Source organism: Syngnathus scovelli, chromosome 15, assembly GCF_024217435.2.
Source record: "Syngnathus scovelli strain Florida chromosome 15, RoL_Ssco_1.2, whole genome shotgun sequence".
NCBI classification, from domain to species: Eukaryota; Metazoa; Chordata; class Actinopteri; order Syngnathiformes; family Syngnathidae; genus Syngnathus; species Syngnathus scovelli.
Genome location: NC_090861.1, coordinates 6,064,612 through 6,092,289, shown reverse-complemented (window position 1 = coordinate 6,092,289; position 27,678 = coordinate 6,064,612). Strand labels below are relative to the sequence as shown.

General features: G+C 43.4%; 2 protein-coding genes across 6 annotated transcripts; both read left to right on the top strand.

The window, feature by feature from the left end:
- The first annotated feature begins 121 nt into the window (after nt 1–121).
- On the top strand, nt 122–9,978 carry pld2 (phospholipase D2). Of its 3 annotated transcripts, none has more exons than XM_049743420.2 (24): nt 133–546; nt 1,890–2,048; nt 2,130–2,257; nt 2,354–2,496; nt 2,602–2,695; nt 2,857–2,922; nt 3,029–3,087; nt 3,174–3,419; nt 3,507–3,650; nt 3,721–3,804; nt 3,886–3,964; nt 4,164–4,274; nt 4,356–4,532; nt 4,663–4,807; nt 4,892–5,010; nt 5,112–5,225; nt 5,939–6,043; nt 6,216–6,307; nt 6,601–6,714; nt 6,838–6,884; nt 7,140–7,274; nt 7,356–7,509; nt 7,661–7,778; nt 7,972–9,978. In XM_049743420.2, the coding sequence occupies exons 2-24, from the start codon at nt 1,916–1,918 to the stop codon at nt 8,194–8,196; spliced, it is 2,832 nt and encodes a 943-aa protein (XP_049599377.1). In that variant the 5' UTR covers nt 133–546; nt 1,890–1,915; the 3' UTR covers nt 8,197–9,978. The 3 variants fall into 3 exon arrangements, 2 of the variants coding, with proteins under 2 accessions (XP_049599377.1, XP_049599376.1); XM_049743419.2 differs by having other exon boundaries at nt 135–546; nt 4,356–4,565; XR_007486447.2 differs by lacking the exons at nt 7,661–7,778; nt 7,972–9,978 and adding an exon at nt 6,995–7,068 and having other exon boundaries at nt 122–546; nt 4,356–4,565; nt 7,356–7,504.
- Nucleotides 9,979–10,335: 357 nt separating this feature from the next.
- Nucleotides 10,336–27,499, top strand: mink1 (misshapen-like kinase 1). Of its 3 annotated transcripts, XM_049743416.2 has the most exons (32): nt 10,336–11,493; nt 13,628–13,693; nt 14,043–14,225; nt 14,298–14,408; nt 14,539–14,629; nt 14,800–14,930; nt 15,012–15,066; nt 15,813–15,891; nt 16,328–16,503; nt 16,597–16,666; nt 16,748–16,958; nt 17,402–17,509; nt 18,010–18,096; nt 18,604–18,780; nt 18,862–19,032; nt 19,221–19,487; nt 19,588–19,667; nt 19,876–19,979; nt 20,053–20,144; nt 20,342–20,365; nt 20,623–20,774; nt 20,849–20,966; nt 21,416–21,532; nt 21,697–21,808; nt 21,909–22,058; nt 22,362–22,505; nt 22,588–22,722; nt 22,826–22,926; nt 23,015–23,164; nt 23,228–23,387; nt 23,462–23,601; nt 24,043–27,499. In XM_049743416.2, exons 1-32 carry the CDS (start codon nt 11,437–11,439, stop codon nt 24,124–24,126), a joined length of 3,903 nt encoding a protein of 1,300 aa, XP_049599373.1. In that variant the 5' UTR covers nt 10,336–11,436; the 3' UTR covers nt 24,127–27,499. The 3 variants fall into 3 exon arrangements, with proteins under 3 accessions (XP_049599373.1, XP_049599374.1, XP_049599375.1); XM_049743417.2 differs by lacking the exon at nt 18,010–18,096; XM_049743418.2 differs by lacking the exons at nt 18,010–18,096; nt 20,342–20,365.
- The last annotated feature ends 179 nt before the right edge of the window (nt 27,500–27,678 follow it).

The window sequence follows — 27,678 nt, the reverse complement described above, 5'->3', positions numbered from 1 at the left end:
ACTTGGGAAATCTCGCGATACTTTGCGTGACTACGCTTCTGTAAGGAATCCGCGCCTTTCTGTTATCTTCCGTCACGGATCACACATTCCTCGGGGCACGCGTGACAGCTTGCTGCAGACTAGTTGTGGCTTGCACCGAGCAACTGTCATAAATGTTATTCCCGTCGGTAAACCATTCTCCCCTCATGATACACGCATGTAATCGTCGTGATTGTGCCTCAACGTGAAATTGTGGCTTTCTTGGTGCTAGCATGACGCAGCTAGTTGAACTTGAATCTGTCAACAAATCCCGCTTCCTCAAACAAATGCGGCTTCCTCCCTTGCCCTCCTCTCCCCGCGGTGCTGTCCTAATTAGAATGGACGCCAAAAGGGAGGGGACTAAAGTGTACTAAACGTACATGACTGGGGACAGTGTAGAAGTCTTGAATGAAATGCTGGACCGCGGTGATGTAATAATTTTTACGTGTGAACGCACGCTAAAGTTGAGATCGTCGTGGATGTTTAGGGGGCGAGTATGCTGAGCTGCTGTTTCTGTCTGAGCTGAGAGTGAGTATTAAAAAGCGATGGCACCGCTGGGCCTGAGTTCGACGCATCGATATGTCGCAATATTGCCGATCAAATATGTACATATTTGATTGTTGAATGGGAACTTGTGTGAATGCAGCCGATCACCGTCGGTCACTGGCGCCCGATTATAAAGTGCATTTGACTTTCTTCGGGGATGTGGCGCTGTCGGAAATGTAGATGGGTGGAGACGATCGTCAGATTTTGGGATTTGCAAGTTCACCGGCAACTATATGTAACATTTACTGACAAGTTGAGGAAGAATTTACCTTCCATACTGTCTGCAAATTGTGGGATTGCGTTCTAAATCAAGGTGGAACTTCTACCAACTCATTCTTCGCCGAACAATTCAATGTGCCTGACTAAACGATTTCTCCCCCCAGATAATATAATTATGGAGAACATGTGGACTTAACTTTTCTTGACACTATAAATGACTTTTGCAATTTTCATATTTTCAAATTTAAAATTTCATTCTACATTATGTCAATTTGAATGTGATTCATTCTTCAGCCCTAGAGGAGAAGTTCTATGAACCTTTTGACCTATTAGACTACTGTCTGAATATTTTTTCAAGGTGAAACTTTGTGCAAAATGTTTGAGAACAGGTTCAGATGGCAGGAGGCAAAGTACTGGCATACCAAGTGCCTTTAAAACTTCCAATTGCCCCATTTGACCTTTCATTATTGACAGACAACAACTCAATCTACTGCAATGTAATGCCTAATATTTCATTGCCCTCCCCCACCTCACTTTCTTTTTCACTCGCATGCCCTCCCTTTCCTTTGCCTGTTTCCCAGGAAACATTCACCCGCCCACACACAAAACACAAAAGCCTTCACACTCATTCACTTTACTGCTAGCTGCGTCCTTTCCTTTTTTTAACCCTCAGCACTGATGATCCAAGCAGCATATAACCGCCTTTGACGTCAGCGATGCTGTTGCTGACCTCTGGGAAACGAAGCTGAACTCTAATGACCTCTTGCATGATCACGCTCTGCTGTTCTCCTTCAAAATGAGATTTACTTCACGAACCCGCTTTCATCGTCTGGCAAAGGCACTTTATAAACTCCTATTATATGTGGTGCAGACACTGTCAGTTGACCCATCAATCCCAACATGTTAAACTTTTTTTCCGGCATACCAGAGCTCTCACAGAAAATGGACAAAACTGAGATCCATTTCCTGCCAGATTCCTCCTTGAAAGCGTTTGCAGTTTCTCACAACGGCCTCTGTCACAAAGCTCCACTATGGAACTATTGTGCGTTTTCCCTGAACCCCAGTCACTGACCGGGTGATGAATTCTTTAACGCTTTTCGTTACAGCGGTGTTACTGGTACTTGCAACCAAAATGGCCACTCCGGAGGATGACGTTGAGCCTCCCTCTCAGGCCTCTGAAGCCCAAATCCTTGAGAAAAGACGCTTCTCTCGTGACATTCGCATTCTGGGCCATGACGAGATTGACAAGCTCTTATCTACCGCAGGTAAGAAATTATTAAGTGTCTATGGAACAAATCAACTGCTTCCTCTGAAGATGTTATAATTATATTTTTTTCCCCAAACAGATGGCCGTCCTTTTAGCGTGATACATCATCTTCCAGAATTAAAGGAAGAGGGTATACCGTATTTAATACCTGGCGTCCCTATCACCTGTCGAGTGGATAACACAGAGAGATACACTACTCGCTCCAAGGTGCAGTATTTGTGTTATTGTGTCAATTTTTAGTCTATTACATTATAATTTGTACAATGATATCAATGTTTATGTGAATTTATTTAATTTTTGCAGGTCCATGTGGGCACCTTGTACACAGTGATACTAACTCATGGTCAGTTCCACTGGACAGTAAAGAGAAAGTACAAGCACTTCCAAGAGCTGCACCGAGATCTTTACAACCACCGCATGATGTATCATTTTCTGCCTTTGGGAAAGTAAGCGCGACTGGTTATGCAAATCAACCTTGACAGAGTTCCAGGTTGTTCTGAAGCCTAAAAATCTCGGATGTTTTTGTGTGAGTAATCAAATGTCACTTTCAGGTTTGCGAAGGACAGGCAACAGATGAGGGCCATGTCTGAAGAAATGCCCAGCCTACGCGGAAATCAGCGGACCAGAAGGACTTCCAGCAAAATGGTATCAGGGAAAAAAGTCATGTTACAGACTCATTCACTGCTAGCCCAGGAGAACCTTTGACGTCTATCGCCGTCAATGACAATGAATGGGTTTTGACGGTCGAATATTATGAAAAAAAGAATTTGTGTTTGTCTGGTGATACCTTTTTTCCTCTGGTGCAGAAATACCTTGAAGAGTACCTAAATGATCTGCTGGAGAATATGTTCTGTAGGAGTGACCACAGCATGGTAAAAGCTAAAAAAAAAAAAAAGCCAGACATGCAGTGTAATCATGTGATGTTGACTAACTCATTGCCGTGTTTTCTTCTTCTTTTTTTTTTTTCCGTCCCTCAAGTTGGAGTTCCTCTCAGTCAGTGCTCTCTCCTTTGTCTCGGATCTCGGGCCCAAAGGCTTGTAAGCGGAGTCCTTAGATTACTGTATTTGTGTTCCAGTGATGGTCATGGAAAGCAGGGTAATGTTTTGTGTGTGTGTGCGCTTAGGGAAGGGCCCATCTTCAAGAGGTCAGGGGGTCACCGCGTGCAAGGTTTGAATTGCATCGGCCACCATCAGATTTGCTTCCGCTGGTCACGGCGCTGGCTGGTGGTGAAAGATTCTTTCCTGATGTACATGAACCGAGAAAAGGGGCGCATCAACTTTGTTTTGCTCTTCGACCCCGAGTTCAACGTCAAAGTGGGCCGTGCATACACAGACACGAAATATGGAGTATGCATCGAGAACTTCACTCGGTAAATCTTCTCCGTGTTTGCTGATGGAATGCGCATCTTTTTTGTCTCTGGTGATGTCGTGACACGTTTCCCACTTGCTGCTTTCAGGAACTTGATCATCAAATGCAGTAGTTATAGACAAGCACACTGGTGGAGTCATGAAATCAACCGGCTAGCTGAAACCTGCCATTTTCTCAAAGTTCAACGCTTCGGGGGATTTGCTCCGCCACGGGACAACACGCTAACTAAATGGTAGCTTGTGTAATTTGTATCCCTGAGCCGAATGCGAATATCATTTTCGGGGAACTTGTCATTTTTGAAGGTATGTTAATGGAAGAGACTATTTTGCCGACCTTGCTGATGCCCTGGAGCAAGCAAAAGAAGAAATTTTTATCACAGACTGGTGGTAAGTGCTTGATCTTTTTATAATTTACTTTTTGAGGTGGTTGTACTCGTATATTTTTTTTCTTTTTTTAAATGATAACAGGCTCAGCCCTGAAGTGTTCCTGAAGAGACCAGCGACTGATAACGTCTGGCGCTTGGATGAAGTGCTCAATCGCAAAGCTGTGGGTTTTATTTCATTCTGAATTTTTGTTTATCTATCATAAACTCTTAATAATTCAATTTTTTCCTTTCACTTTTTATGAACAACTTTTAGCTAATAAAATCCATCATACTGCCAATATCTGCTAATATTAGTCTTCAGTTGTTTTCTGTCTTGATACATTTTTATACTGATACTTGTTTTATTTTGTTCCTCTACAGGAACAAGGAGTCAGAGTGTGTGTTATGCTTTACAAAGAAGTAGAGCTCGCACTTGGCATCAATAGCGAGCACAGTAAAAGGACTCTTATGGATCTGCACCCAAACATCAAGGTCGGTTATCTCTTGACCCGATTTTAGAGATAAGAGAGAAAAAGCTAGTTTTTAATATACATTTTTTTCCCCCTCCAACAGGTAATGAGACATCCTGACCATGTGTCATCTGTGGTGCTTTTTTGGGCTCACCATGAAAAGATGGTGGCCATTGACCAAACTGTAGCCTTTGTCGGTGGAATCGACCTGGCCTTTGGGAGGTGGGACGACAGCCAGTACCGGCTCACTGACCTTGGCTCGACGGACACCGCTGAAAAGGTGACCGAGACAGAGCCCCAAGGAGAGACGAATGTAAGAATGTGCCAAGTCATCTTTTTGGGCTTTAGCGGGTGATGGAACATTTTGTTCCTGATGCTTCCTGTTTGCACTAACTGATCGTGTCCACCAGGAGAATGGTTCGGCGAGTCCGAAACCATCCGATAAGCCAACGCGGGAGCTTGTGGACCTGACGGGCAACACCAAACTGTGGCTCGGCAAAGACTACAGCAACTTCATTAAGAAAGACTGGGTCCAGCTGGACAGACCTTTTGAAGGTTAAAGCTCCACACCAAAGGAACGCGCGGCTCTCTGGACTGAACTAAAAGAATCTCCCTTTTTTTTTTTTTTTTCCCTTCCAGATAACATCGATCGAACAAAAGTTCCTCGCATGCCGTGGCGCGATCTGTCCGCGGCTCTTCACGGCAAAGCAGCCAGGGATGTGGCCCGTCATTTTATACAGCGTTGGAACTTCACTAAGGTCAAATCCAGGAAAAGTTACTCCACAAAATTGTGACATCATGGGATATTGATTTTAAGAAGGTCAAAATAACCAGGCATTTCTTTGCGCTGTCTTTGTAGATCTTCAAAATCAAGTACAAGGATGAATTTTACCCCTACCTTCTTCCCAAATCTCATTGCTCTGCTGACGATCTGTCTTTCACCGTGCCTGGCTCCAAGAAGGCCAAAGTGCAGGTAAAGTATTTGCTCGCATTGATAAATTGGTTTTGCCAACCAAGTCATCATTTTTATTAAGGCTGCTGTCATTTTAAAGCATCCACACAGCTCATCCAGAGCTGCCTCTTTGTTGAAGGAGCTCTCCTTCCGTTCCTTTCTTGCATGTAACTCTCCATCACTCGTTCGGTTGTTTTTGCATTGTGGCTTTTAAGCCCTCGCAAATCCATACTTTATCCTATACACACATTCTTTCCGGACCATGCGGGGAAACTTGTTCCCACACTTTGCCATCGAGTTTTAGATGTATGCTGTCAATTTTTTGGGGGGAATTGCCATTCATAAAACTTCACAAAGAAAGCCCATGACAAACAAAAGCAATCCGATAAGTTGCATTTTTAACAGGATTTGCCGCACGTGCGAACTGGGAAGACCTTTTGAGTAACATTCACGCTAGCATTAATTTTACAAGAGCTAAATTAGGCAGATAGCTTTAAAGAGGAGGTTGTTGACTATGTGTCAGTTACTTATTGCGTTGTGGACGTTTGGCTGAAACTCGAACCTCACTACAAGTATCGAGCACAGGTTTCGGGTAATGTTTCAACTGTTTTCAGGATTCAGTAACCTTGAACTCGGCTGCGCTTTATTTTGTTTGAACAGCTGCCATGACCGACTACAACATCACAATATCACAAAGTGCAATGGTTCTCTAATAAAATATTTTTTCCCTGCAGGTGTTGCGTTCTGCAGATCGTTGGTCTACTGGTACTTGTGAGAACTCAATCCTCAACGCTTACATCCACACCATTGAGAACAGCCAGCACTATATTTACATTGAGGTAACAAAAGTAATGGCTCCCAAAGCAGCATTGTTACTACTCATTAATTTTACGCTAGTGACAGACTGCATGAGTCCAATCTTGATACGTCCTGAGTCTGACTGCGACCCCACCTGCCGGCAAGATACCTGTTTTAGTCTTCGCCTCACACTGAGCCGCCATCTGCTTTCAGAACCAGTTCTTCATCAGCTGCGCCGACGATGGCAAGACGATCTACAATGGAATCGGCGATGCCATTGTGAATCGGATCCTTCGCGCTTACAGGTCTGTGGCAGAAACTTATATTTGGATGTAAAACCAAGCAGATACTGTAGGAAAACATGTTAAACAATTATTTTGTCAGTGTTTTATAAAACAGAAATGAAGCATGTAAAATAAGTACTGAGATTTTGAGGGTACCACTGCCGTAGCTAGGGGGGACTATGGGGGCACTGTCCCCTCCCTCTTGAAATATGTTAGGACCTCTTCCAGGTGCCAGGCCAGATATCTTTGGGGTATTTTTTTTATTTTTCTGGGAGTTTATTGTTTTTTGTTGTGAATTTATGGTTTTCTTACAGAGAGCAGAAGAAATATCGAGTATTTGTGGTGATCCCACTTTTACCCGGATTTGAGGGCGACATCACTACTGGAGGTGGAAATGCGATCAAAGCCATTCTTCACTTCACTTACAGGTAAGAGCATTTTCATTTCTTATTTATCTCATATTCTGAATTCAACTTGCTCAAAGATGTCTGTTTTAAGAAATTTTGATTCCTTCAAGCACCCAGTCTGAACCGATTTTTTTAATGTCATAGGACGATATGCCGGGGGGAACATTCCATCTTGTCGAGACTGAGTGAAAGTGAGTGTTCATATCTTCGTCCGTTCCGATTCCTTGAATCCATCTCAAATCATGCACCTGTCCGCTTGTAACCTCTTTCTCTTTCTTTTGTGTTGCCCCTTTAAACAAAGGCACTGGTCTTAGGTATCTACCCAGTCTGTCTCCATTTTCATTCCTCACCTGCTTGACATTCATTCTAAATACAGTATGTATTCAAGTGGGAATTTGTTGGAGCCTTGTATCAAAAAGTCAATGCGATTGTGTTTTGCTTTCCAGTGGAGGACAAGTGGACAGAGTACATCACCGTCTGTGGCTTGAGAACAAAGGCGGAGCTATCCCAGTCGCTCGTCACCGAGCTCATCTACGTTCACAGCAAGACCCTCATTGCAGATGACCGCTGCTATATCATTGGTGAGCCCCAGCTTTTATTTTTGCCTCATTGCTGAAATGTATCATTAAAGTTTATTTATCTACACTCCACTTTGATCCCAGGCTCAGCCAACATCAACGATCGCAGCATGCTGGGGAGCCGAGACAGCGAGCTGGCAGTGTTCGTAGAAGATGAAGAGAGGATCCCATCCGTCATGGGAGGGGAGGAGTACGAAGCAGGACCCCTTACACTCGCGCTACGCAAAGAGTGCTTCAGGTCAGATGCTTCTGCCAGTCTTCACTTGCATAGCCTTGGAGTTTAAATCTTCTAGAAAATTGCTATTTTCAGTTCGCAAGTACTTATTAACAATTCATCACCACTTGTATTTCGTTCCTATTTTGGTAACCCGTATCTCTTTTCCCTTCAGTGTACTCGTTGGAGCCGCTTCGGACCCCAGCATCAATATTGATGATCCAATCAGCGATGACTTGTTCTTCCTGGTGTGGAATTCTGCTGCCAAACTGAATGCTACTATTTACAACAAGGTGTCAATGAACCCTTCAATGTTTGAAAACAAAAATATATCTTGTGGCCCCTTTCAACTCGGAACAGGATATAATATCAATATTATGATTTGCCATCATTAATTTACAGTCCCAATACACCAGCATGAAATATCATTTAATTCTCCCTTCTCACGCTCTTAACCTTGTGTGCCAATCTCGTGCCGGGTTACAGGTCTTCTGCTGCCTACCATGTGATTCTGTCCACAATATGCAAGAACTGAAGGAGTACACCAGCAAGGAGCGCCTGAGTGACACAGACCCCGAAAAGGCCAAGGAGGAGCTCAAAGCGGTCCAAGGACTTCTGGTCCACTTCCCTTTGAAGTTCTTGTGCGAGGAGAATCTGCTGCCTCCGCTGAATACCCGAGAGGGCATGGTCCCCGTCGGGCTCTGGACGTAGCTGCGGGACAGCCTGTTTAGACCACCAGGTAACAGTTATAGCTAACGTTCTGTACGTCAAACTCACAGTGAATTTTGGCAGTTCAGTGATGAGGATAACTAACATTTTGACCTTGTTCATATTTTATGACTGGCACAACGTGAGATTATTTGATATCAACTAGCCAGTTTCTTTGGCATCTGCTTTCAGCTCACATGATTTGGGTACACAGTGTACTTTACATTTATTGGAGCACGATTTTTAGATGGGTGGGTCTTCCCTGCTTCTTTCTCTATCTCTCCCTCTCTCTCCCACCCTCTCACTCTCTCTCTCTCTCTCTCTCTTCCCCCTCCCCTCCGAGGCTTCACCTCTCACTGCAGTGCCAGCAAATCTGTCATAAAATGTGTGGTTGTTATGGCGATGGACACAAAGAAACGGCAGGCTATTATCTGAGAAAGCGACTGGATGATACAAATGGAAATTAGATTTTTCCATTAATGCAAGTGCAATTTCTTTTATTTTATTTTTAAAGATTCTTACTGATGTACTCTTACTTGTTTTAATGGCCAAGTCTCCATTTTCTTTCAATATTATGTTCCGTACTGCCCCACTAGTCTAAACATGGCATTCTGATTAATATTGTGTTTATGCAATATGAGGTAAGCAGCAAAATTTCATCTCAGGGTGGCGGCCATTTTACCACTTGCTGTCAACTGAATATGACATCATCAACTGTGATGTCATTTTCAGTCGACAGCAAGTGGCAAGATGGCTGCCCCCGGGAATGGCTAAAAGAGGATCAATTCACCTTGGACATTCCACAATATCTTTCACTTTGAGTACACAATTAAGCATAGATGTTTGACTTATTGAACCACTTTATTGCTCTTTGGATTCCACAAGTCTGTGTCCAACTGCCTTGCGCGTTACCAGTGGGCTCATTTAATGTACAAAGACATATTTGCATAACGTTGATCACTGTACTGAGTAGTAGTATGTCACAATTAGCATAACATTGCTCTAAATAGCCTTTGTAAGTAAATTCATGTAGTGAAGCATGTGGCATTAAAAAATGTAGTCGTTGATGCCATGTTGTTAGGAAAATATTATTGACCAATCTCGAAACATCTCGCAGCATAAGTCCAAGAGAAATTCCAGTTGCTGTTTAAGAAACACTGTAATACCTCCACACACACACACTCAATGATGCTTCTTAGTGTTTGTAGACAAATTGTGATTGTAGTGGTGGAAATAACAACTCCTTTTTAAAATGCCTTCCACATTGTTAATTTCCACCCAGATGTGTTTGCATTTGAGCCTCGTGTTTGGCTACCTCTCACTGTGACTGAAAGCAGATTAAGTAGTAGCCACGGTTTCCTTATTTACAGTAACTGTATAGTAAGTGTCTGCAAAATGCCCGCTATGTATATTTTTATGATACTAAATCTCAATTGATGTGCACAAACCTCAAAGAACGCCAGCAATATTGGACGGACCTGCATTACGAAGTGCCTGAATCATTACCACCATAAACACAAGACAACACCCACGAGTGTCGTTCTTTGTGAAGCACCTCAATAGTGCCAGTCTTATGGGTACAATGTTTGTTTATGTCTTCCTCATACGTGGCTGTGATATACTGACAAGTGACCTTATTAAAAATATTTTCCATGGCGGTTATTTCATTGCACAAATCACAATTTTTCTCTCCCAGATTTCACAAATGTATCACTACTGTGCTTTTCTTATCATATGCTTTATGTATGTAAATCTCAGATGAGATGAATAAAAAAATCTCAGTGATTTTGTTTGAAATTGTTTTCTAATATAGTTTTGACCTTTGTTGATTCGTTTAATGTGTTTGAGCAGTTTTTTTATATTGAGTGAAATGCTTCATTTTATAGATTTTTTTAAATGTACTTTTCGTATAGTGACAAGCAGAACCACGAAATTATCTTCCGGGTGGCGGGAGGTCTATCACCAATATGTACAAACATTTTTGCAAATTTGGAGTGATGTGCTGTGATTATAAAATATTTAAAAAAGATAAACGCATCCAACCGCAGAAAAACCTGAGCATCGTTATGACGTCACACGCATTGCTTTCGTTTGTCCCTGATAACATGCCGTAGCCACCCACAGAGACTTGAGGAGTTTTAGTCCGCAGCCAATCGTCGACGCAAACCAGCAAACGCTCAGTCTGTACTGCACATAGCGAGGCTTGGAGTGGGAGGGGGCGCTTGGAAGCAAAACATGGCGAAATAACAAGTTTGCTCGTCAGACGCCGTTTTGAGGCTGGGCGCGATATACCGCAGTGTTGGATTTACAACTCCCGAGTGCTCCAATCTGGATGGTGGACACGGACGCGACGCGCAACTTTAAGGAGTCGAGGGCCCGGTTTAGATTAAGTGTTGCGGGGTTTAGTCCAGAACACACCGCCCGCCTGACTGTGTTCTTCCGGAAAGGTTGGCAACGCTGGGCGCGACTGTCAACATAGAAAATGAAAGAAGAAGCAAAGTTTATTGCAGACGAGAATGTTTAGCCTGCTGTTTTAGCCGCATTAGCTAACCAGTCAAAGATCCATTGATTGCGCCCACCTGTCTCTTCGCAACGCCGAATTTGAGATTATTTCGGAAGTTTAACAACCGCGGACTCATTCGAAAGACTCTTGCAACAATACCTTCGGGCGTAGTTACTTAAAATATTAGTGCCAGTTTGATAGGCGGTTCTGGTGCGGTACTGAAGGAACGGGCGCCATCACGTTGCGTTCGCTTGGAAAAAACAACATTGCGTATTTTGGCATTTTTTTCCCCCCTTTTTACTCCGTTAATACATTGTTGCCATTTTCCGGAATACCTCCGCAGCTGGCTTGTTATTCAAAATCGAAGACATCTTGTTGAAATGAACGCAGCAAGGTGTTCAACAGTGGAGGTGCACTGCTTGGAAAAGCTGCCAGTTCGTCGAAGGGCGCCTGTGGCCGAATTAGAGTAAAAGTTTGTATAAATAAATGATATCTTTTAAATCGGCCGTGCTATTATTTCATTCCTCAAGACGAGATTTGGAGAGTTGACGCGACCTAACCAGCTGCGAGCTCGAAACTGCGATGTGTTTGCTCATCTGAGTGCAGCAACAATTTTCGCAAATTGGACTGTCTATTGCGGCCATTTAAGATCACCAACGGTGCCACCTTCACATCCTCAAAGTGCTCCTTGTGAAAAATCTGGCTAACTTGATAAGCTAACGTTGCAAGTTTGGCCAGCCATGTCTGAAAACGCCCCCACGCGAAGCCTGGATGACATCGACCTGGCAGCTCTGAGGGTGAGTACACAAGTATTGAACTGTTGGTGCTAGAAGAGTCCTGCATACTCAAATTCTTGTTTGGTTTGGCTTCGTGTTTCCTCACATTCTGGCTAAGGAAGCTACCAAATCTAGGACAGCTGGTTTGATGCAACTTGTCTTCCATGTCTGAATGGACTCCTGTGGTTAGTTAGGAAGAAGCAGTAAGGGTTTGGAGAGGACTGGAGCAGGATTTTGAAAATAGTCTTTGACCCACATTATGGTGCAACCATGTTGTTACACAAGCATGCTTTTATTTCGAAGGCTTGAGTTTTCAGCCCAACAGGATGCATGTGATGCCCAAGTGTTGCCTGCCCAAAAGGGTTTGGCAGACTGGACCAGGAATGTCATTGTCTCCTCAAAAGGAAAAAAAATGTCGTCAACTTGACTTGAATCACATTAACAATGGCTAAAACCATCTGAAGTGGTGCATCCCTTAGTATCGTCAGGAACAACTACTTAAACCTTCTGGCCACCCCTATGAGGTGTTGGAAAAATTACTGGCTACCCCCCTGAATATGCCAAAGTGATCAGCAATGCATTTTTTTTTTTTTTTTTCATGATTCTGGCAAGCACCCTTGTAACTCTCACCAGCAGAGAGCCATTGGATTTAACGCTTCCCTGCATTTTTGCAGTCATTGCCCACAATTTGTTTTGCGGTGTCTGTGCTTCCGGCGCTGCTCCTTGAGCAGAACTGTACCCCTCCTCTTCTATCACTCCGTTCCTCTCATCCTACTCTCTGTGCTGGACGTGGGTGACTGGCGCCTTTGCCTTTGTCCACCCACTCAATCATTACATTATTTTCCTCTATTCCTCTATGTGTCTCACTCCTGTACCTACTATGATTCCTCTTGTTTAGTCTACATTGTACCTACCATATTTTCATCAGTCAGGAATGTTTGTTTGAGTTATATCCTGCTATCTATCAAAGTATGTGTACTATTTTTTTGTTTCCTGTCTCAAAGGAATTTCACTCTGTGTTGTCGGAGGCAGAAACCCCGTCATTGGAAACAGATGAAAGCAGGACGGGCCATGCTTTACATTCTAAAACCCTCAGCAGCAGTCTCACCCACACATCTTAACGCCATATTGAAATAGCATGGAGGCGAATGTGCTTGTCACTTTTCCTCCGTTTCCCTCGGGAGGGAGTTGGGCATTGAATTGAGAGCAACATAGTCATTAGTGGCACTGAAATTTGCGGTCAGCAACTTTAAGTGCACAAATCAAGGAAATCACAAGTGGCCATGTTCCATGTTAGCATCCGTATTTGTGCTGTCACTATGTTCGTATATGTGCTGGCACTGCTGTACTCTATTTAAAGCAAGTGTGATTTTTTTTTTTTTTTTTTGTCGGTGGGTGGCAAGAAAATTGAGATCAGGCCATTTGTATGCAAATTAAATGCACTGTGAATTTCAAGACGCACATTTCAAATTATTTGACCAAGTGCTAATGCTGAAGAGTTATTTTTTTTTCTCCTCAAATTAAGTTTTTACAGAGAAAGAACTATTTGCTTTAGATTTAGAAGTGAACCTCAGCCTGTTAGAGGAGAGATACTTTACCTATTAAAGAAAAGGTGACTAGCAACGAATGGAGCAACGTTTTCTTATTGGAGACAATTTGAAATGGCTCATTTTCAGGAATAGGCAAATCACAAAAGATGCCCTTGGTTGTTTAATTTCACACTCAATGGTTAGGCAAGCACTCTAGAGACCCAACCGTTTGTTTACAAGCAATTATAAATCCAATTTTGCACAATAATGCCATGTTTAATAAAACAGGCACTCTAAAATTGAATGCAAAGTAATCGATAGAATTGTGCAGGTTTTAATTTGTGACTTGGATGGTTCAATCAAATTCTTGTGTGTTTGCTGATTTGTGCTCACACTAGTGAAGCCATCTTGAAGTTTTTTTTATATATCTGTGTTGAATAAAATTTCATCTCAACAACACATCCAGTCAATGATAAATGACTGTGATTATATAAGTATGTTATGGTGACGAATATTAAATACATTTAATCCAATGGTTACTGCTGAGAATTTTGCACCAATGGAAAATGTAAGTGTGTGTCTGATTCTTGATGTTTTTTGAACGTTGTGAATGTGCATTTCCGCAGGATCCTGCTGGAATCTTTGAGCTGGTTGAGGTAGTCGGCAATGGGACATACGGGCAAGTATACAAGGTGAGATGTGATGTAAAAAAAATATTGTTATCACGAGTACAATAAACCAAGTGAGGTTAACTATAGCACAGTGTAAGAAAAAAAAGTGTTTGCTACATGATGAAGACTTTAGAAACCAATTCCCCATTCTTGCTCCCACCCTGCATCAATATTTGCGATAAAGTTTCTTGTATTCTGGCTCCGTAAAATGTCAGCCCTCATTTTGAAATGTAAAATTGCCTTTGGCACTAAGCTACTATGCCCGCTGATAAAGCGCAATTACTTCCACGGTGATTTATTTGCTATGACTTGGCTGAAAAAAATGCCATGTTTGATGTTTAGTATCGTCTTATCGTGTTGTTCAAATCAGGGCCGCCATGTTAAGACGGGCCAGCTCGCGGCCATCAAGGTGATGGATGTTACGGAGGAGGAAGAGGAGGAGATCAAAGCTGAAATCAACATGCTGAAAAAATACAGTCACCACCGCAACATAGCCACGTATTACGGTGCCTTCGTCAAGAAGAGTCCACCAGGACACGATGACCAGCTTTGGGTCTGTTGTTTATGACTTGCACAGCCGTGCCATCGGGGGGCTCGCTAAAAAAAGATTTGTATACATTTGCAGTTGGTGATGGAGTTCTGCGGCGCCGGCTCGGTGACCGACTTGGTGAAAAACACAAAGGGCAGCTCTCTGAAGGAGGACTGGATCGCGTACATCTGCAGAGAAATCCTAAGGGTGAGAAACAGACGTGCGAATCAGAGACTGACTTTGACACCATTCAGCGTTAGGAGGTGTTGTTCTTTTTTCTTCCCCCGTTCCAGACTTTAACTGATATTTTATACTCTTCCTATTTGTTCGTGTCCAGGGCCTTTCCCACCTGCACACCCATAAAGTCATCCATAGAGACATCAAGGGCCAGAATGTTCTTCTCACAGAGAATGCAGAGGTCAAACTCGGTATGCTTCAAAGTGCATACCAAATTATGCATATAGGATTTAATTTAGAAAAATGGAGGGTGACCAATGTTGTTTCTGAAAATTTCTTTGACGCTTTAGGCAGCTGAACAAAAAGAACAGCGCTTAAGTTTGTAACCAAACTGGGGAAATTCCTCACCCTTTGTGTCCAGTTGATTTTGGAGTCAGCGCTCAGTTAGACAGAACCGTGGGCCGTAGAAACACCTTCATCGGTACGCCTTACTGGATGGCGCCGGAGGTCATCGCCTGCGACGAGAACCCCGACTCCACCTACGACTACAGGGTAACAACAGCTGTGTAGTATGTGCGCGATTGTGTGACGACTTGAAGGCCAGGCTCAAGTGTCATCTTGGTTCTTTTCCAGAGCGACATCTGGTCCTTGGGAATCACCGCCATCGAAATGGCCGAAGGAGCGCCGCGTAAGTCAAAGTGAATTCTTTAATGGGCTTGCAGCTGCGCTTTACTGACGCGATGGAGTCGCGGGGAGCTCAGTTGTCTCTCCCTCCATGAATGAGTCTTGCTCCGGCAGTTTTGTCGGTCTTCAGATGGACAGCTGACTCACTGTAATCAAGCGAGTGAAGTCGTGAGCTGGCACGCCACGCCGCCTGTGGAGGCTGATTGCACAGATCTCTCCTCTCCGCTCTGCTTTGCGGGAGGAGCTTGCTTGGGCATTTAATCACAGATCTGGTTAAAACGGTTCATGTCCAACAGTCTTCACAGCAAGACTGATGGACCTCGCTTGTCTAATTTTCAGGACGTCGTGCTTGATAAGATTTGAGCACAAACGTCAAAGCTGTGGACATTTTTTTTCTCCACAGCTTCAAGCGGCCTCACAATAGCCTGGATACTGTACTGTGAAACTTGAAAGCTTACCAGTCAGGTTTAGCGAGCTACCTACCTACGCCGGGAACAACATGACTCACGTTGCTTGCTCTTGCATTCAGTATAACAATAAGCCCGAGGTATTGGGAAAGATTGGATAACACCAGCTGTGCCCATGTTGTAGGACACGAAGAATCTTTGCGTTTATTATTCTCAAGCCACTTTGTGCTGGAAAATGTGAAAAATCATGATTAGCCTCCTCTTCATTTTCCATGGTAATTGATGAGGTTTTTGAGATTATATAATTGTACATGCTAACACGTGTTTGATTTGGTCTTTGTAGCACTGTGTGACATGCATCCAATGAGAGCCCTCTTCCTGATTCCCCGGAATCCCCCTCCTAAACTTAAATCCAAAAAGTGGTGAGTTAAATGCTCTCGGTTACCATTTTGACAAATCTGCATATTGTACCTGACACCAGGAAGAATTAAAAAAAAGTTTTCCAGCAGTATTCAGTATCAGGGGCAATGATAGTATACGAAAGATAGGTAATGGAAAATACTGATGTGTTACTAAGAGCATAGTTCATTGTACGTTATGTAATAATTTGGCAAGCGTCATATAAAATTGCGAAATATGTCATTTCTTCCCGCTAATTAATCAACACAATGGAATGTTTCTGCCCACCCCAAAAAATATTGACATTCTGCATGGTCTAAATTGACCTGAATTATTAAGCAAGTACCTCTCCAAAAGTAACAAAATAACAAGCTTGACTATGCTCGATGATTGGTGAATTAGAAGATAGCCGGCTGGCAATGAATCCCAATCTCTTAGCACTCTTCCCATTTCTCTCAGGTCCAAGAAATTTATTGACTTTATCGAGGCCTGCCTCGTGAAGACGTATCCCAGCCGACCATCCACAGAGCAGCTGCTCAAGCACTCCTTCATCAGGGACCAGCCAACTGAGCGTCAGGTCCGGATTCAACTCAAAGACCACATTGACCGGACGCGCAAAAAAAGGGGAGAGAAAGGTCAGTAGAGGAACAACTGAGAATCATTGAGCTGACCTGACTGTGATATTGGCAATCTTGCATCCTTGACCTTTATTCTGATTGTCATCACAGAGGAGACGGAGTACGAGTACAGCGGCAGTGATGAAGATGATGAGAATCGAAGCGATGACAGAGAGTCCAGGTATTCCTTGATATCTACAATGCTGCTGTGCAATAACAAAAGCCTGCTTGTCTCATTCCCATTGTCCTACTTGATCGCCAGCTCAATCCTCAACGTGCCCGGAGAGTCCACCCTCCGTCGGGACTTCCAGCGTCTCCAACAAGAGAACAAGGAGCGGTCGGAGGCTCACAAGAGACAGCAGGCCCAATTGGCCGCTCAGCGCCGGGACCCTGAGGAGCACAAGAGGCAATTGCTGCACGACAGACAGAAACGCATTGAGGAGCAAAAAGAGCAGCGGCGACGGCTGGAAGAGGTAGCTCACCGCATTTTGACCATCGCTGAAATGGATGCCCTAAATCTTCACTTCGCTGACTGCCACTTACAGCAATTGACCACATTGTAAATGAACACATTATGATTTCTGGTAAAAACCAACGCAGTGGGGTTGAGCCTTTCTGTGTTCAACTGCCAACAACAAACAATTTGGCGACATTTAATTTCCCTCCAGTCAAAAATAAATCATTTTTTAGCTTTCTAAGATGACGAATGCACTAGATGTCCTTTTGTGCATGTGTGTATTTGACAGAATGACTCTGTCTCCATTCTGTTTTCCATTCCCTTTGGTTCTTTCCCTAACTCTGCAAAATATGTGGGTGGTTTCACTCATAAGATGGCAATCCATAATCAATTCTCTTGTGCAAACGTTGCCCCTGTGCTCATTTCTCTTTTTCCTGTCCCCCCCTCTCTCTGTCTCAGCAACAGAGAAAGGAGCGAGAGATGGTGAGGCAGCAAGAAAAAGGTCCCCATCGGAGACTTGACGATATGAGACGGGAGGAAGATAGAAGGCTGGCCGAAAGAGAGCAGGTAACCAACCACAGGGGACAACCGCCACAGTCAGCCAATCGAGGCCAAGTGTGGGCGTGTCGTGCAGCAACACTCTGCGAGTGGTGAAATTCCATGAGTAGGTTGCCATAGCAGCAAGGGTTCAAAATAGTGTATTTATTCAGGGATGAGTTCTGTGGGTGAGCTCTCTGTGTCGGTCTCTTCTTTTTTTTTTTTTTTTTTTTCCTATTTCCTGTCTCCCATCTGAAATTGTCTGGTGTCAAATCACAATCACGAGCCCGTCACGCTTATGTTCTGTTAGTGTGACTAATATCAATCAGTCTTTTGCTACTATCAAGTTTTCTCAGTGTTGTTTGATTTGCCAAACGGCATTTTGTGTTCAAATTGTTGAATGGTTCCTGTTGTTTAGCGTATGCTTACATAACTGTTCTATGATTGCGTCCTCTCCCCCTCCTCTCATATTTGCCTTCTCTTTTTGCACCTTTTATTCCTGTCCTCCCTTCTCCCTTGCCTCTCCTCAGGAGTTTATAAGACATAAGTTAGAAGAAGAGCAACGGCAGCTCGAAATCCTCCAGCAGCAGCTGCTTCAGGAGCAGGCATTGCTTATGGTAAATCGCCATGATTGGCTTCTCATTTTTGGGTTCAAGTAGACGACACACTCACTGGACACCTTATTAAGTTCACAGCGCTATTTTTTGATTTACGTGCTGCATAAGACATTTGACTTTTAATCTTAGGTTATCTCTGCAGCAAGCAAGAAGATTGTTAAAATATCTATCTCAAATGCCTTTAGACTGACTATACAGTAAATGCGAGTATCCTTGGCAAGTGACTCATGGTTGAATTTATTTTCATCCTTTCGAAATGACCGTCAAACGTTTCAGTGACGCACGCAGCTTAGAACTCACAATTAAAAAAAAAAAAAAAAAAAAACATTGACCGAAATCACCACGTGAAATGTGAAGCCAAAGAAACTTCTTTTGTCAGCTAGTTGAAGATGCGTAAAAGTCACCCGTGGGTAGCTAAAAATGTGAAACCTCTGCCAGTCGATGCAATCAGTGCAATGCAATCACTCTCGTCTCAGCATGCTGACCGCAGTGTGTTTATTTGCTCAGGAGTACAAACGTAAGCAGCTGGAGGAGCAGCGTCAGTCAGAGCGGCTGCAGAGGCAGCTTCAACAGGAGCATGCTTACTTAGTGTCGCTGCAGCAACAGCAACAGGAAAGGAAGCCCCAACTCTACCACTACAACAAAAACTTGGAGCCCAATAACAAACCCACATGGGCCCGTGAGGTACCACGATTCCCAACTACATATGCCCGAAACCTGCTGTCAACCACTACTCTCATCCTTCGCTCTCATTCTTGGCACCAGGTGGAGGAGCGAAGCAAGCTCAACAGACAGGGCTCTCCAAAAATCTGTACCACCGTCTCTGACACGGCCATCCAGTCACGCTCGGACTCAATCGGCCCGTCTGGAGCGGGCCAGTCTGCTCAGACGCCCCCGATGCAGAGGCCCGTTGAACCTCAAGGGGGGCAGGGCAAGGTTGGTGATAGCGATTGTTTGTTAAGACGAGAGCTTTCTTCATCTATCTGAAACTACTTTACATTTCATCTGCTGCCTTTTAACGCCAACCTTTTCCTTCTTCCCCTCACATCTTTGGCCTTTTAACTGGGATTGCGCTCTTTTCTGGGCCTACTCCATCATCCTGTGCTCCTCCTGCCACCCAAAAGTTGCAGATGGCTCACTTGGTCCCACTAAAGCCTTACGCCGCCCCTGTCCCACGCTCCCAGTCTCTCTGCGACCAGCCTACTAAGACCATGTCCGCATTCCCTACCCAGGACCCCTCCCTCGCCCCCACGCCCCGACCCATCCACTCCAGAGAGCTAGTGCGTCAGAACTCAGACCCTACGTCTGAGACCCCCGCGCCACTGATGCACCAAATCAGGGAGGATCATGGGCCCTGGATCCGCTTGCCAGATGTGGAACTCCCACCCAAGGTCAGATGGATTGACTGCAGTGGACTCTGGACTAACAATGAAGGCTGTAGTTCAGTGTGATATAGTATCTTGCAAAATTCTGATGAATTTCAATCCGCAGATTCCCCAGAGAACAGCATCAATTGCAACAGCTCTCAACACCAACCTGACTTCTGGCATCAGGCATCCAGTGAGAGCCAGGTAGCAAAATATTCTAAATTTTAGCATTTTAAAGAGATACAAAAAAGAAAGCCGTTCACTTTTGTTTCGCCACTTTTATACCCCGTGTGGTCATCCGATCATTTATTTGGAGTTTTTGACTATGTCTCATCATTCATGCATAAAAAGAAAATTTATTTCTTTTGCGAGATTTTATGGATGTGTGAGACTAATGGTTTCGTCTGCGCAGTAATCCGGATCTCAGCCGAAACGATCGCTGGGAGAGAGGCGATAATATTGGCATCATATCTGATCTGCCACAGACGGGCTCGTTGGAAAGGCATCGCATCCTCAGTGAGTCCTTCTGTCCCCCAAGACCATCTGTACTTCCTCAAGTGGGAACTATTTGACCCACTGTCGTTTTCAGGTTCCTCCAAGATGGAGTCGCCCATTCTATCCCAGGATAGTCGTCACAAGCCGGGGGAGTCTCGCACCTCTTCTCGCCCAGGGCGGCCTGCTGTAAGTCGGACCATGTCGTCCGCTAATTTTGACATTGTTTTGGTGGCAGCAAAATACCTCTTAAGTTTTGTCATTAATAAAAAAATGCGCTGAATATTAACACTTAATCGTTCATTTTCTCCTAACCTAAACGTTCCTTTTTGACTTGTTCCCCATCATGCTGTCCCTCTTCCCTAAATCCGTGTTGACAATTGTAGAGTTACAAGAGAGCTATAGGAGAGGTTAGTAGCGAGTGTGTACGCATGTTCTGTCTTTTCATTCATCTGCATTCACGAGTTGCAAAAGCCCGAGTTGCATGTTTGGTCACACATAAAGGATTTTTTTCTTTTTTTGTGTTGGATTATTGTTATGCTGAACGTTTGAAATTAAAGACCTTGAACATCATCATGAAATATCATCAGGGGATCTTCATTTTTTTGTTATCACGTGCAGTCATCCGTTATTTCTGCATACAAATGAATTGTGATATACATTGCAGGATCACGGTCTCTTTGCTAAAGAGCGTGCTGAAGAACAACCCAGGCCTCCAGTCAAGGCCAATGATTACTCCTCCTCCTCAGAGAGTAGTGAGAGTAGTGAGGAGAGCGAAAACGGAGAAGGAGCTGAAGAGGATGAAAGTCCATCTGATCGGTAATAATGTCATTACATAGGCGGCGGGGAAAATGGAGGCGGAAAAAAACGAGTGAACCCTCTTTTGATTTCAGCCACAGGGACGCAGACACGGATTCGGTCAACACCATGGTGGTTCATGAAGATGAGGGCGAGGAGGCAGAAGGAGAGCAAGCTGGAGGTTATGGAGATCAGACCATGTTGGTACAAAGGGTGAGGTCATTTTGGATGTGTAATGAAGCTGGAAATGCAAAGTGAGCTAGATAAAATAGGCCATGGGATTCACATCAAACGCAAGACATGTTTGATGACGTGGGCTGTTTGATGTAAATGTAAAACGGGGTAGGCAGAAACCATGGCAGCATTTAACAGCCTTTTTGCGTGTCGTTAGACCACAGAATTAAAACGCCATTGACCACGCAAGCTACCTCATGTCGCTGCTCCACTATAAATAATTCAGAATAATATACCAAAAAGTATCAAGACAAAAAATAGCACAGAAACACAAATGAAAATGATCATTTAGAACAATAGGTGCTTGGTGTACATGAAAAATGGGAGCACATACAAATGTATAGCTTTGTGCACAATATTATGTAATTACACGTTTGTTATGTATAAAAAATTGATGTGTGTATTTTATTTTTTTTTGTATCTGAAAGACCCCTGAGAAGCGGAGCCACAATGGCTACACTAACTTACCAGATGTGGTGCAGCCCTCCCACTCCCCCACTGATTCCGCCACTCACTCCTCCCCTGGGAAGGACTCTGTGTATGATGTAAGAGGGATGCCAAGTATTTATTTATCTGCGTTATCTTTCTACTTCACATAGAACGTGTGATTTAACAACACCAAGTTTGGTGATTAGAGCTATTTTGATTTTAGGTTTATCAAATCAAACGTTATGTAAATTGTGCTTCTCCATCCTTTCTTCCCCACCAGTATCAGTCCAGATGTTTGGTCAAGGCACCTGGCAAGTCCTCCTTCACCACCTTTGTGGATCTTGGAATGTACCAGACACCGGGAGGTACCGGGGATAACATTTCTGTTACAAGTGAGTCAGAAGGTTTTTTTATTGCACTACCATAGAAGTGATTTATTATTGGAACGTTATTTGCCAAATACTAAATCAAATCCTACTCATCATGTTATAGGCTCAAGGTTTGAACAGCTGAAGATGGAGGTCAGGAAGGGTTCCATGGTGAATGTGAATCCCACCAACACACGCCCCCCTACTGACACACCTGAGATCCGAAAGTACAAGAAGAGGTTCAACTCTGAGATCCTGTGTGCGGCGCTTTGGGGTGAGGAGGATACCCCGAACGCTGATAATGCCGTTATGGATTATTCAGAAGAGAAAATCTTGCGGAAATCGTTGCTCAGAAAGACTCCATGAGACATTAAAGGGCATCCGCTTGTATTATCAAATCATTTTTATTCAAATCTATTCAAGCTCCTTTGACCTTTTTCTAAAAAGCTGTTTAGCATAAGTAGCATCTTTCCCGGCGACACCTGATTAAGCGATCTTATGATCTGATACAAATGGTGATAAATGGCAATCCAAAGATTTTTTTTTGATAGTAACTGAACATAATGTGTCTCTGGAGGTGTGAACCTGTTGGTGGGGACAGAGAATGGTTTGAAGTTGCTGGACCGCAGTGGACAGGGCAAAGTTTATCCACTCATCAACTCGCGCCGGTTCCAGCAGATGGATGTTTTAGAGGGCCTCAATCTGCTCATCACCATTTCAGGTCTGTATCGCTGCTCATGGAATTTAGTTGTGACCAGTTAGTCAAGTCAATCAACAGTCCAACTCCTACTGTTCCTCTGAAGGCAAGAAAAACAAGGTGCGTGTCTACTACCTGGCCTGGCTGAGGAATAAGATCCTCCACAATGACCCCGAAGTGGAGAAGAAGCAAGGCTGGACCACTGTGGGCGAGATGGAGGGCTGCGTGCACTACAAAGTTGGTGAGTGGCAGACTTATTATTGCTTGTGACAAATGCGCTTGGCCGGCTGAATTATTGATAGAAAGTACGCCATATCACGTGTCCTCGTGATTGTCCCTTCTAGTGAAATACGAGAGGATAAAGTTCCTTGTGATTGCGTTGAAGAATGCCGTGGAAGTGTATGCTTGGGCGCCCAAGCCTTATCACAAATTCATGGCCTTCAAGGTAGTACGAGCAAGTCGCTCAAGTATTTAAGATGATCTTTTTGTCTTGTGTATTTACTTCCGGCAAACCGCCTTCTCCCCTTAACCAGTCCTTTGCAGACCTGCCACACAGGCCAGTCCTTGTGGACCTGACAGTGGAAGAGGGTCAGAGGTTAAAGGTCATCTACGGCTCCTGTGCCGGCTTCCACGCCATCGACGTGGACTCCGGAAACAACTATGACATTTACATCCCCGTCCATGTAAGTTGTGCAGTGTTTTGAGATGCGCCGGGCCGGGAGATTTGACTTTGGTCCCCCAAACAGATCCAGAGCCACGTGACGCCGCACGCCATCGTGTTCCTTCCCAGTTCCGACGGCATGGAGATGCTTCTGTGCTACGAGGATGAGGGCGTCTATGTCAACACGTATGGTCGCATCATCAAGGATGTGGTCCTGCAGTGGGGCGAAATGCCGACATCTGTCGGTACGGGATCAAAATGGACTCACCAGCTGGAATCCGACGAGTTGTTAATTCTGTGTTGCCATTTTTGGTTGCAGCTCACATCTGCTCCAATCAGATCATGGGCTGGGGAGAGAAAGCCATTGAGATTCGCTCAGTGGAGACTGGCCACTTGGATGGCGTCTTCATGCACAAGAGAGCTCAGAGGCTTAAGTTCCTGTGTGAGAGGAACGACAAGGCAAGAAAAAAAAAATGTGGTGGGATGTAACAACATACAAACATTTGTTACTGCAGATAAAAAAAAGAAACAATCAGCTGTGTAATTTAAATTTGTTGAGTCTTTGACGTTAGTGAAGCTATGGGGGTGCATTTGAACATGATGTCCGCTAGAGGGCGTGCAACTGATTGTCCAATTCAAACCATTCTGTTGCGTCTAATTATGCAAGTTAATAAGAGTGAGTTTAGAAAGACTAAAAACAAAAAGGGAATGTGGGAAACTGCATTTATATTTTGCATTTTACCAAGTTATAAGCAAAGGCAAAAACCTGACTTCACTGATGAAGTCTTTTTCAATGTGGCTTTGTTACACAAGCATCCGTACTTGTACTTGAGAATGAAGTGCGAGTGACAACACCAACAAAAGCTTTCCTTCACTCCTTTTCTCTCTTCGTGTCCTCAGGTGTTCTTTGCCTCAGTGCGGTCGGGAGGCAGCAGCCAGGTGTACTTCATGACCTTGAACAGAAACTGCATCATGAACTGGTGAAGGATGAACAGCTTCGCTCTGGGCGGAGCCAGCAGGATCTGGAAATGGAAGCGCATCTGACATTCTCTTACACACACAGGCGAGCATGCTCATTCGCATTCATTTTTATATACACGTACGCACGCAGACACACTGATAACTCACGGATTTAAAAAAAAAAAAAAAAAAAACGCACGTGCGCTCGGATAAAAAATTCTCAAAAGCAGTCTTTAAATTTTTTCAGATCAGCTTCCTGGCCTCAATAATAATAATTTCTCACTGTACCCATTACAAAAAGTCACTGATGTTTATAGCATTTATTTGTACTGTTTTGATTCTTGTCCTGACTTCCCTTAATTGGTGGAGTATCGGCAACTGCTTAGTTCCTCATTGTGAAGTACTGTACTGTAAATTCCCGGATGGCTCGCCAGGTGCAGAAGGCGTTATTTACCAACACTGTATGTTCAAGTTGAGCTGTAAATAGCACAAATCATCTGCGGGTCTCTTCCGGTTTAGCCGTCATTGGTTGCGTAGCCGACTCAGAGGATGCCGGCACACCCATCTGCTGTGGCTTAAGGCTCCCAAATTTCATAGAGGCTTAAAAGGAAAATTTGGGCCAGCTCATCCAAAGTTCAAGCAAATCTGGCATTCCCGCTTTTGCGCGTGTCTCAGTCATTGCAGCTTAGCTCTCGTTCGCTTCGAAAAGTTATCATAACTGAGCAGTACTCTGCGGCAGACAGTACTGTGAAATGTCTTTTGTTGCTTTTTTGTTTCTTTTCTTCAGCCGAGGCAAACAAATCAGCCTCGTCAAACTTGTACCTACCATTTTTCAGAGATTTACAACAAATTTGATATTTATCTGTAGTGATTTTGAATTACTGGTATTCTTGATTTTGCTCTACTGTAATTATATTTCAGTGTTGTGCAGCCATTGTTTGAGGAGAGTGTGTTAGCGTATGTGGCTGATTGTGTTAAAAGGGGCGCAGCGGGCTCTTCTACTCTAAAATTCTCAAGTCGTCGCGTGGGTCTGTTATGAGCCGCAGTGCGCCGCGGCAAATATTGGTTCTGAGCTGATAGAAAGCCGACATTTTAGCGTTAGAACCGAGAATGGATTTCTTTGTGTGCATGGCTGAAGGTCATGATACTGTATACACTGCTACATGGGGGCTAATGAATACAAGCCAAAGGAAGTGATCTTGCTAAGCTGAGAAGACTCTTTACCCCCAAGATAACGAAAACGGTCTTCTCCATTATGCGTACGGTGACACTGGTTTGCAATAGAAATACTGCAGGAGCCTTTGACAGCAGGGATTTGTTAGCGTCGGAAGGATGGCGTTGTCGCGCTATGGCACATTGGGTGCTCACGAGATGTTGATGTATCATCGTCAAGCCAAAAGTGATAGATATACAAATATATATATATAAATGTATAGCTCGAGCGGAAACTCGAGTGTGCATGTAAGCCATTGAAGTATAATAGTGTATCAAAGTTGTTTTCCCCCCTTTTTTTTTTTTTTTTTTTAAGATTGTGTTTCTTAATTATAGTTGTGTGCCATGGCTTACATTTCACATTGGTTTGTTGCCATGTGTGATTTCTGCGGTTATTTTACCAACCTGCCATGTTTACAGTTTAAGCAGTGCCTTGGAGTTGGGACGACAATGATAGAAGCTATTATACAGTAGGTTGGGTTTAAGCCTCGCCCCCAAGTCGCTTACTAATCGCGGAGCAAGAGGTGTAATTTCGACCCTCGTATTATTGATTGTTATCTGCCCCTTAAAGTGCACTTAAATTGTTGATATGCGTATTGACATGCACACAAACGAGACTATTCAATGAGTATTAATTCAGACATCGGCAATAACGAAGAGTTAAATGTCCAGCCGTGTAAGGCTAAAAAGATTTTTGGGAAAAGTTCAGACGCGAGTGGGAACCGGCATAGCGAAAAGCCATACTTGTGAATTTTGTCTAGTGACGTCCGCTCGTAAATTGTCGCAGCAAATATGAAGTCGGCGCTTTACTCTTCAATGTTGCTAATGTAACGTAGTCATGGGAAAAGTAGCCTGACTATATTTAGAGAAGTCTATTTTATAACAATAAAAATGTATTATGTAAAATTAGTCTGAGACATTACAGTGAATGTACTTCTATCTAAGAGATTTGTATTTCTATAAAAAATGTGTGCCGCTCTATTAGTCAAAGCACAATGTGTAACGGTCTATTTTCTCAGTTGGTCGTCAGGTAGGAGACAAGCAAGTCATCACGTGTTTCAATGTTTTGCTGGATCCATCTGCTAATATGCTCAGGCGGTGACGGGACTTTGAGTGCAAAGACATGGCCGGGTCACTTGAAGGCTTTTGGTTTTGAAGTTGAAAGAAATGTGAGCGGGAAAAATCCAGTTTTTGATTGAGCTTCATTCCCGAATGAAAACACTGTTGCGTAACGTATCTGCTACAATGCACAAACAATCGCAGGTGACACTTTTCATATCAAGCACACAAAAGATGCACTACAAAAGAAATCCAGGCTCTTAAGTTCTTCCATTGTGGTCCAGAGACTTTTGTGGGCAGAATTTAAGTCACTTTTTTTTTTTTTTAACAAACTAACAATTGGTGCATTTTTAACTGATTTTTTTTTTTCCATAGATCCTCATCAGATTTCAATACAAAGTTGGTTTACAGTTTCATTTGATTATTTAAAGTGAAACCTGAATGTTTTCAATAATTCATTTCCCGAAGAAGAAATCTAACTTCATGTTGATCATTCTATTGAAAGTATGATATATATATTTTTAAAATTTTCATTTATTGCTTCAGTGATACTGGTTGGTCATGTTGCTTCAATTTCATTCCAAGAGCCTCCAAAACCTCACATGGCAGGGTGACATTGAGAAGGTCGGGGATGCACTAAAGTGTGTGACGAAAAAGCAATACAAGCATTTGATTGATTCATCCCAGTTTGGCTTCAGTTCATTTTGGCAGCCAAAACGTTAGCTGCTTGGTGAGTCACTCTCTCATTTTACCTTTTGGTTTGCTTTACAGGGCTTTTTTTTTGCGCGATTCTGGCTTTTCTGTGTTAGCTTTTCATAATCAGTAACTGTGATGCTCAATCTTGAACGAAATCCCACAATTGCCTTTATGAATTAAACATAATAGAGAAGTAGATGAAGGCATCGACTGTACAGGAGCTTGTGAAGCAAATCAATAACAGTACAGCCCAAAAACTCGAGACTTTTGAACAATAGACTCAATGTTTAGTTTTTTTTAATTTTGGTAAACATTGCAGTGTTTAAGTTTGCAGGTGTTTATTTGTGAGAAGAGTGTATTTCATAAGCTCTTTAAAACTTTAAAAAGATTGTGTTCATGTCTGATACAGAATAAAAATCTCTTCATCTCACATTTGTCTTATTTTATTGAACTGTACGCTTTACGGAAATGTATTTGGTTTGTCGTGCTTTTGATTCACTCAATCTGCAATTCCCAAACAGGTCTCCAATATCACTTAATTGCTTTCGTCATTCATTTACTGCAATTAATGAATCTTTGTTCATCTATGGCAGCAACTAACTGTGACAG